Source organism: Halichoeres trimaculatus, unplaced genomic scaffold (genome assembly GCF_033239565.1).
Source record: "Halichoeres trimaculatus isolate MK-OKI-2021-1 unplaced genomic scaffold, fHalTri1.1 fHalTri1_scaffold_9, whole genome shotgun sequence".
NCBI lineage: Eukaryota > Metazoa > Chordata > Actinopteri > Labriformes > Labridae > Halichoeres > Halichoeres trimaculatus.
In genome coordinates, this window is record NW_027437188.1 from 11,384,488 (window position 1) to 11,395,482 (window position 10,995).

The 10,995-nt window shown below is 39.8% G+C and overlaps 1 protein-coding gene across 2 annotated transcripts in view; it reads left to right on the forward strand.

The window, feature by feature from the left end:
- The window catches only part of brip1 (BRCA1 interacting helicase 1), a 49,257-nt gene extending 44,377 nt beyond the window's left edge, over positions 1-4,880 (forward strand). For both annotated transcript variants that reach the window (XM_074680029.1, XM_074680030.1), the window contains exon 20: positions 1,528-4,880. In XM_074680029.1, coding sequence (XP_074536130.1) covers positions 1,528-2,195 — 668 coding nt within the window. In that variant the 3' untranslated portion in view covers positions 2,196-4,880. The remainder of the gene's footprint in view (positions 1-1,527) is intronic.
- The last annotated feature ends 6,115 nt before the right edge of the window (positions 4,881-10,995 follow it).

Sequence of the window (10,995 nt, forward strand, 5' to 3'; positions counted from 1 at the left end):
TAGTGGATGCATAACGCAACCCCAGCTACTACTATAGCTTATTGTATGCGCCTTATAATGCGGTGCACCCTATATATGAAAACAGTTTTCAAATAGGCCAGTCATTGAAGGTGCGCCCTATATTCCGAAGCGCCTTGTAGTGCGGAAAATACGGTATTAATGTTGGCAAAGTTATGAGAGGTATCACTTTCTCCACAGGGGGCCAAAGTCCACACAAGCAAGTTCCTTAATGCAGCTTTGAACAAAATAACAGGAATTAAATTATAAAAGAAAAACAGAAAGAGGTCAAATCATACCAAAAAAATGTGAATAGCTATAACAGACTTACTGTAAAACCCATAGCATACGTCACACCAGTTTACGAGATGCATGATTTGTTCTGGGGTCAGCAATGTGTGGTTTCCATGCAGATGTGTAGCTCTTCGTAGTACCACCTGTTTCTACTGTGTGCAGTTTCCAACCCTGCTAGCTTTCTGTACGGTAGTTGAACTTGTTTTGGGTCCATCAGGTGTGCATCGGGTTGCTTCTCTGACACTCATGATGGCGCTTATCTGGTAAGCTTTGGCCAGTATAGGGACATCTATACTAAATAAAATCCTCCTCTCTGTGTTTGCTAAAGAGGTTTAAAAAGTGCATGTTGTGCGACAAATTTACAGAAATAAAGATGTTATTGTTGCCTAATACAACACTGCGCAGCTCCTTCCACTGTTTGTGACCCATCGTCCTCTCTCTCCCAGCATTAATCATGCCATTTGAGCAGCTGTGTTTTCAAAGTCAGTGATCTAAAAGCTGCATGCCTTTTTGTGCTCCCTGAAAATGTATGAGCATGACATCAGCGCCAGAAATTATGTCGAGGTGACGTGTTTGCACATCGCTGTGGCGAGCTCCCATTGTCTTTGGGGTCACGGCAGGGTAGAGCAGTTGAGTTTGGTGTGGTGGAGAGGGGTGGGACGGAGCAGAAGTAGCACAGCCCTCCACGGCCCCACCCCTTGTGGTGTTGGGGTGCTGGGGGTGGGGGCCACGGGATCAGTTGAGTGGCTTGCCTCATTACTGTAAGGTCTTTTGCGTGCCTGAGTGGCGCTGGAGCGAGCTGATGAGCAGATGTTGGACTGTTGCTTTTAATTAAATCCACTTGACCTTTGTTTGGGTGATATTGAGCGTAAGCCCACATTTATATTTTTATTTAGAAAACAGTCGGGCTTCTTTGCATACCGGTCTCACCTCATACTGACCTTTTTGCCGACTCGAGGAGCTTCTGGTAATCCCCAAAAGCTCCTGACTGTAACATTTAGGATCCAGTGTGTATCATAAGAAACATCTGAAATGTAACAGAAAAGGTCAATGTAAGTTTAAGTTCAAAGATGGTAAAAATTGACCAACAAGACTCAACTTTGAAGCTGTTATTGCATTTTTACTGTTCAGGCAAATTTCAGAGGCTTTCATATGTTTTCTTTTTGGTTTTTAATTAACAAACTTGCATTAATTTTATAAACCTGCCTCATATACTGTTTTGTTTTCGTGTTGCAGAGCGTTTGCAGACGATAAGCAGCCCACAAACTGAGCCCCGACCCCGTCAGAATAGCAAAGCCCAGCCTTTCTACAGCATTTTCACCTCCAGTCCTGTCAGCAACGCGTTCAAGAGGCCGATCTTCAAAGAAAAAACACCCAATAACTCTGAGCAACACTCTGAAACATCAAACCATTGTGAGAACAAGGAGAACCAGCAGATCTCTGAGGATATGGGTCTTAAACAAGAGGCTCCAGCCCGTGCAGATGACATGAAAAAAGAGCCTAACAACCACATCACAGAGCCTCTTCTCAGCTGTGACAGTGAGCCACCCGCTGCTGAAAACCCAGATGAGGATGGGGAGGATGAAGAGGACCAGACCATCTTCTTTACCCCTGAGCTGTTTGAGGAAGAGGAGAACGGAGGCAGCCCTCAAAAAGAGTTGAAGGCACCACAGAAGTTAGAGGGCCCTGCCTGGCTGTCAGAGGACGCAGAGCAGCCCGTGGTTTTGAACGAGCAGAGTGATAGTTCAGGCTGTATGGAGAGCTCAGAGCCTCCACAGGGACACAGAGGAGAAGGTGAGGAGGGAGGGCAGCTGGAAAACCAGAGCAGGCAGAAAGAAAAAAAGCTCCACAGACTGTCCCGGTCTAGGCAGAAAGCTCCCTCCAACCCTACAGGTAATGAATAAATAAGGAACAAGGAGTTAAATCATAGAGAATGTCTTTGATGCAAATAAAGTGCAATTATTTTAATCAACAAATAAAATACAGAAATCGTGTTCGATGCACATCACAGTGGAAAATGTTCCCATCGTCAACATCATTACATGTCCACAGATTTCAATACACACAACATTCTTTATCTGCAGAGATGTTATATTGAATTAATGAAGCCAAGATGTTCATTTGACTGAGTATCACCCACACTAAGACTGAGCTGACACTACTTTCCCCTCCTGTCCACCACGTATGCTGAACTGAATCTCTCACCTTCCCAAACAAAGATGTCCCCAGACTTTTCTTCTCCTCTTGAGGACAGACCTGACAAAGCTTGACTTTCACCTTTTAATAAACTGCATCATGATGAAATGTTGGCAAAGTTAAGACATGTTTGTCGCAAGAAAATCACTTTCTGTTTCAGCTTCGAAACACAAAGTGTAGCCTCTGTTTTACTTACTGTTTTCTCATCACATGAACACATGAACAGGCTCACCTCCACAGGATGCAACCAACAAAGGAATGGCAGCGTTTCATTTGCAGACATAAATAACAACAAACAATAATTTCTCACGTTGTTAATTGGACTGCAAACAATGCAGAGCACAGAGAAGGAAGTCCTGACTGGAAGTTGTTAATTGTCAACCCCCAGTAATACCAGGATGTCTGAAAGTTTGTTGTCAGTCAGTAGCAATGGGGTTCAGAGAGTTAGGTTTAGGCAAATAATAATCAAATTAAAGTGAGGAAAACACTTAATGTTAGGTTTTACTAAATTAGACAATGAATGCATACTATTTCACTGTACCTGACCTCTTATTATCCCAACCTACATAGGCTGTTGTGTTCTCTAAACCAGTGGTTCCCAAAGTGGAGATGAAGCACTGAAGGAGGGGTCAAGAAATTCCTTTCAATATTAAGAACTATTTAAAATTGCATATATCATGAATTATTACAAAATTATAAACACAAATAGGGGTTAAGTTTTATATTGGTCCATACCAGTGGTAAATGTTTGATGTGTTTTTTGGATTTTTTGGTTGATGACCCCTGAACTGACTTAACCAGGAAAGTGACAGAGCACATAGGAGGTTGATACATCACTAGTAAGTAAAGAGTCTTAGGTTTTTTTTTGTTTGGTTTGGTTTTTTTTTCCCAATTGGTCTGTTTTATGCATGATGTCTCCATTCTCAAGTGTCCATATTTTGGAGGTCGTGGGCTGAAAAGTTTGGAAACACCTGGCGCTAGATTAGATCACATCAAAGTAGCTTTTCTGCCACTTATCTCTTGTAAATGAAAAATAGAAACTTGTGATACTCAGATGAGATACCCAAACAGAAATGTATGTGTTTCCCACCTTGGGAATTAGAAAACATGTCTGATATTGTTAAGAAAGAAAAAAATCTGTTTTGGCAAGTGAACACTAAAAGGCAACTCCAAACGTATCGAACTGTAACAAAACACAATTCTAGGATGCAAAAGATGAGACTGAACAACAAAAACCCATAACTGTGGATTTAGCCCCAGTTATTTTGTTTGAAAGTGTGTTACAGCAGCTTTAGAAGACGAGCACACACACTCCTGACGGTGCACACGTGTGTACAGTCAGGCTTCTCATATCAGCTGCTGATGCAGTGTGACAGCCCGTCTTATTAAGGTCATTCCCAGTTCAGAGTAACTAACAACAGAACAGAAACTGCAGCGCTGATTAAATGTGCGTTTTAACAAGTCATTAAAATACAAAGCCTTAAAATTATTTGTTTTGTGCAGATGATCAGTTAGTCCTGTTTTAATGATGTGTTTGGAGATGAGGAGCGTGGATACTTTAGACATGCCTGACTCAACCTTTCCCTTTCAATCCCTGTCGTGTAATTATCAGCTGCAAACATGAATATTAGAATTCACATACAAATATCATTCAATCTTTAGCAATTACAAACACTTGAAAAAAGATTTGATGAATTTTTCCTTTATTTGTGCTACTGTTGATTTTTCTTATGTCACACTGATGACGTGTTGAAATTTGAGTCAGAGAAAGTAAATCTACGTCATATGGGCTAAAGACATTCTCAAAGCGTCGTGCAATAGATCAAACGTGTTAAACTTTGTCAGGTGAACACTTTGAGATTTAAGCCTTTACCTTAATTTTTTATTGTCTTCATGATTGACAGCATCAGGGGTTATTTTTGCACAGTGTGCAGCTCAGCAGTGTGTGTAATCAGCAGTTTAATGACTAGATTTGATTGTTGGAGTCTGAGGAGCTGAGGTCATTTAATCAAGCTGATGCTAAATGCACAATCATCCAACAGGCTGGGCTTAGGGGAGGCAGAAAAATGAGATTAAACATGATTACACTGATGTGATTTGTCTCATTACAGCTCAAACTATACCAATGTGTGATTTGCACAGACGAGCAGAGTAGACAAGTGTTCCATTAAAGCCTTTCTTTGCTCATCAGCTGCCTCCAAAAGACCCTTAATCGCGCACGACCACTCGTTAACATCATCAAAACACAGAGCACCGAGAGGCCGGCCCATGTGTGTTAAAAGCACTTAATAGGAAGCCTGCATTACTGCAAGAGTCAGTAATGGTTGCTAACGACTGCTTTCCCCCTGTTAGACTAATTCACTGTTTCTGCCAAAGCTCAAATCATTAAAACTGTACTGAGACTAAAACATTTTTTTTTCATTTACGAAAAATCTTACCCTGAATAACCAAAAGAAGAGACTTACTTCATTCTTTCAACTTTAATCCCACCAATTTACGCTTTCTAGGGATTAAATTCCTGCATGAGCAATATTAAACATGCACCAAATAACAGCTGAATCTTCACCTCTTTAACCTTTTTCAGTAGCATTTTAAAGCTCGGTAAAAAAGGTCTCCAGACTGTTTATACAAGGGGTGGAATCATAAGTTATGATGTTGTGACAACATTGATAAAAATTAATTGTCTAGAATTGCATCTTGCATTTGCATCCCCATTATCTCTGCTGAGAATTGTGCATGTGGATAGTTGTCAGAGAAAAACAGATCTCTTTTCGCACAGCTAAACTTTACTGATCGGCGTGGTGTTATCACATCATTCAACATTAAATTAATCCAGTCCTGTCTGATCCATTTAGAAAGCTGAGAAATTGCATTTAAAAATAATAAATAACCTTCTTCAGCGCAGCTAATCTTGTTTTAAGTTGTGGATAAGGATCAGATATACATAAACTTTTTCAAGGTCATCACTGTCCCTTTACGTCAGCTGTTATAGTTTTAAATACAGCTGTTTGATATCTGTACCCAGAAACTTGATTTGCTGTCTGTCATTATACCCAAAGCATGTTTAAATCATGAGGCTCCTGTGCTTAAGAGCTCAAGTAAACCTGATTTCCTTTAACCTGCTAATGATGTACCTGGATGTGGATCAACAGGTGGAGGCCCTGAGGTGAAAGCTGTAGGGAGAGTCAGTCTCCAGCAGATTGAGACCAGGAGTAGCCAGAGGAGGAAAGACCAGTCCAGATCAGACTCTCAGATAAAGGTTGGACCATCAGGTTTGAGGTGCAGAAACAGATTAAACAGCCCCAGGAACAGGAACGTGGATCTTCTAGAGGATCAGGAAGACAGCTGGATAGCCTGCAGACAGAATGATCAAATTTTAAATCCAGCTGCAGATGATCGAGCATCAGGGTCAGGAAAGTCTCCCATTTATGTGAGGGACCACAGAGCTCTCAGAAAAGTGCGTGCCACGCCCCGTCGCTCCACACGTATTGAGTTTGCTATTGTGACTCCTAAACAAGAAGTCAAAGGGTGTCTTCAGGAGGCTGGAGCAGAAGGATGTGACCCCTTGAGTCCAGACGAGGATGGTCTAGAAAGTCAGAACACCAAAACAAAAGGTAAAAGTGTGTTACTTTAAGAGGTCTGATGTTTACATAAAACCATCTCTAAAGCTAGAAAAACGACTTGGTAACTCACACTTTTAATATTATTGGAAAAAATGCATTATTTGACTTTATTTTTGACCCTCTTTAATTTTACTGCAAAACCTGCTTTAGTTTTTCTTCTTTCCCGGTTTACCCTCTTCATGTGGAAATATTTCTGTATGTTATCCCCTGATGAAAAGGTTTTTTTTTTTTCCGTTTTTTTTTTTTTTCTTGGTTTAAGACCTTATGATAATCACAACACGTACTCAGAGTTGCAAGAGCACAAAGAAGATGAATGTAGAGGCTAATCCTACATCTTCACTGTCAACACTGACAGCAAAGCATGTGATAGTCTGACCCCGCTGAGCTTTTTTCTAGATCTAGATGGAAACAGGTCTTTCCTTCACATGATGTTGTCTGTAGAAAAATATCATTATCTGCTTCATTATGTAGATAATTTTATGTAATGATTTATTGCAGTTTTGGACTTTCTCTTCATAAACTTACAGTTGACTTTCATTTTTAACACAAGCTATCAAAGTACAGAGATGCTGCAGGAAGAAACGCAGGAGGCTGATCCACACACCTCCTAAAAGAAAGGTCAGTATCATGCCAGCTCTGAGCGAACTGTTATTATCCCATTAAAGCAAAGAGTTCATTTTGAATTTTTTAATAATAATTTCTATGTAAGTTTCAAGATTAAGGCAAAAGTAATTTCTACGCTTGACCTGGTTTCAGTGGCTGCTTCAGACAGAAGACACTAAAGAGAACATATAATGACATATGACATCATCGCATCCTGTGTGAACACTGAGAATTTAACATCCGTCTGTTTGATGTTGATACAAAAAAAAAATGTAATGTCTGCTCTGTGATCAAAACAATCAGTTTTCAGTTCATAAATCCTTATGATGGACCTGCTGACCTGTGCGGCTCATCATCATTTCATTTCGAAAACTCAAATCTCACAAAATATCTGTCCACTTTCCAGTCAGAATACCTTGTTACTGTTAATATAAACCACACCAACTCAATAGGTCCAGCAACAACTCTTATTTCATGAATGTAGAAACCAAAATTAGGCAGTAATAGTCAGGAGAATAAGTGGCTGCAAATACAACAAGCAACATTTTCTTTTCAAGTTTCTTTATTCACAGAAACTTACCTGCACATTTTCCCTGATTATTTCAGATGTGGTTTATGTTTTTGCGTTTAAAAACACATTGTAGGCTATAAGAGTTCAAAAAGGAGAAAAGCTTGAGACTCACAATTCTGTTTTCTTTCAGCGAGTCAGAGACCAGAGGCAATGCTCTTTGGGACTGTTTTGTGCAGTCTGTAAGATGGAGCTTCTCCCTACAGCTCAGGGTAATATCTGTGAAACCAAACTAATCAATATTAAACTATAAATAACATGAAGGTGTTTTATTTTGGAATTCAACGATTTGCTTATTTTCAGGTGCAGTAAGGCGTGTCGCATGTGAGGTTGAACATCTTTCTATCCTGAAGAGAGACACAGTTAGAGCTGCAGCATCGATCTGCCAGCATCATGAACCACAACATCCATCAGCTGGAGACGGCTCACTGCTGATGGTCCAGAGTCCAGAGTCACTGAAGACCCTCCTGATGGCCCTGCAGCCTTTCTGTGAAGACAGTTGTACAGGTGGGTTAAAAACTTGACTGAAGGAGAAACATCAAAGCAGTCATTGTGGTGCTTTGTTATTGGTGCCCCCACATGATCCCTATGATTCTCAGTTTTTATCTCTTTAAGTTCCTAAAGTGACATGCTGTTCCTCTGCTTCTCATCCATGCAGCATATAACGTCATCTGGAACCCCGAGGAGGGCTCTGTCACTAGATTTCTGCAGTGCAAACACTGTGTGTCTCAGAGCTCTGTTCAATCTGCAGCTTTGATAGCAGCAGAGATCCAGTATCTCCAAGACCCGGCTCGAGATCAGGTAATAGTAACAGTAATAGTAGTAGTAACAGTAGTAACAGTAGTAAAGTTTATTTCTGACAAAATAATGACAATAACAAAAATAGTACAAAAAATATAGTAATAATAACAATTATAATAATGATGATAATAATAAACACACAAACAAAAAATACTCTACAGAAGCCAAACACATGAAAAACAAGCAATAAAACATATCAAATGATTAAAAAAATCATATATCCAAAAAGGAGTGCGTAGAAATAATGTGAATGATGTGTAACATACTCTAATTTATTAAAACATCTCTATATTTTCATCAGAAGGCCTTTATGGAACGATAACTCCACAAACACCACAAACCAGTCAGTGGGTATGATGGTGTCATGTGACCACTGCAAATGATTCAGAGCATAACAACCTTTTTGAGTTTCAAGAGCAGGCTGTTTGTTGATGTTTGACAGGGTCTGGTATTTAAAGAGCCCGAGACATTACATGTTAAAAAAAAAAGTTATGACTTAAATACAGTTATAACAAGGCACAAAATACTGATTTAAGGCCTCAAAATAAGTATAACATTCAATGTTGACCATTTGCTAGGCCCCACAAAGGATCACAGTTAGTAGTGGACGCGTGGAGTTGTAAACAATACATTACTTAAGTCAGTAAAGAAGACGGCCCTGTCATCTCCCAAGTTCCCTAGACCACACGTCAGAAGGAGGCAATATTTTGCCCAGGGACCTAACTTTGTGTGGCACATACACTCATATGACAAACTGAAGCCTTGTGGGATATCTCTATCCATCATGGGATAGAGATAGCCCTCCTACTGCTCTCTTAAGAGCTTAGAGAAGGTGTACTCCATTTGCTTACCCAGCAGTCCAGGAATGATATCAAGATTATTAAAGTATATTTTGTACTCACATTATTGTTGCCAAAGTTACATTTTTTGACCAGGTCACGTCTGGAGCCGTGTAAAAAGTATTAACAAACAGAAAATTATTTGGCACCGACGTGTATGATCGCTGATAGTATTTTCTGTTCTTGTTTGTGACTTGTTTCTCAAACTTCTCATGCACACCTGCTGTGTCTGAAGGCCAATCTTAATCAATAACCACTCCCTCTCGCCTGTAAGCCGATTTACAGCCGTCACAGAGCAGAGACGGACAGAGTATCACAGCTTCTTCAAAAGTCTTAGACAGTTTTTATGGCTGCATCGATTCGTAAACCTTTAAGCTGATTTCTTAGATGGTTTACAGGAGATCCCTCCTTTAAACGAACTGAGAATAGTGTTTGTATTGGGAAACTGTCAGGCAAACAGAGACAAACTGTCTCTGCTTGGCTGTTCCGAGTACTTTGAAGCATCTATACAGGTTTAAAAAGGATGTTCCAATAGAAATATAAAATAAGGCTTTATATATTTTTATTTATTTGTTTATTTGTTTATTTATTTATTATTTTTAACTTGTAAAATATTGAATTTTAAATGGCACTATGAAGCATTTTTAAATACTTCTCAAATCAACTATATCCAGTTAGTATTTGTGATTAGTTCAACTTTTTGGGGGATTTGGTTGCCTATGTGCCTGATTATTGCGTTAAGGCAGCGTTTACCACTGTTTCATGCTTTAAAGTAAGTAAAATGATGGGGAACTGGAAGTAAACATGGTGAAAATCAAATGACTGATATGATTGGCAAAGATGATCAAATATTTCTGATGCACACTCAAATGTGCCATTTGATCTACTGTGGATGTGTCATATTAACGGTTCTTTGAGCTTGAAAATGTCCAAAATCTGATTTTTAAAAGTGTACAGACAGCCTGTTTCAGTCCTGCACCAATCATAACTGTCACAGTTTCCGTTACTGTCCTCAAGTAGCTGCAGAGATTAACACTGTGACCCGTCAGATTAACAAGATTAACCTTGGTTGACTCATAAATTCAGGTTAACTTTCCAAACTGTGCCTTACTTTCAGATCTAAATCTGAGTATCATGAAAGCCCGATGATGAAAGAAAACACACATTTACATAAGATTTTTTTTTAGATTTGAGTGTGGAAATAGAGGCAGAAAGAGGATCATTCAAGTGTTTAGCTTACAACACTGGCTGATAAATCTTTAAAGTTTATGTTAACATCTCTTTATGGCATTTTTTTATCAGTATGGGGAATTTTCTGTTTTATGTCAGTAAAACACAAATACTCAGTTTATCAAAGTAAACCTTGCAGAGAAAAAGTGTCTCTTTACCAAATTACTGTTAATAAAACTTATTGTAAGTATTTAGAAATCATGTGAGGTAGAAAATGCTTCGTGTCTTGGTTTTGTAAGTCTCCAAACTTCTTCAGGATATCTCTCATTGTCTCTGAAGTCGTGTGCGATGACATCTTGCATGTCTAACTCATTATTAGCTAAATATGTCACTCCCAGCTTCTCACACACACACCAGTGACTCCCTCCTGCTCTGACTGCTCACACACACACTTGTCTTTTTTTACGTGAGGATAAATGTTCAGCAGTCTAAACACAAGTTTAACATCTCTGAGCCACAAAGAGTAATCTTTCTCTCTTTCATGTGTTTGTGTGTTGAGTTAAGGACTTGTTTGTGAAACCTCCTCCATGTCTGTGCCATCTGGATCTCAGTGTGAATCTGACTAAGCCCACAGGCGAACGCACGTCTCTGCCCCCCTCTGCCGTGAGGGCTTTAGGACACACTTCAGTCCAGCCTTCACTGTTTCCTCAGACGCTTGCACGATGAGCTCGCATGACGGGTTTGCAGTTCCTACTGTTCAGCTGTGAATTTGACAGACACCATATTGCATGTAAAGCTGTGGAGTCTGTCTGGGTGCAATCAGCAGACACCCAAACTGCAGTCTGCATGCAGGCGGTTAACAGAGCGCAACACTCTCTGCGTGGGGTCTGACACGCTCACAGCA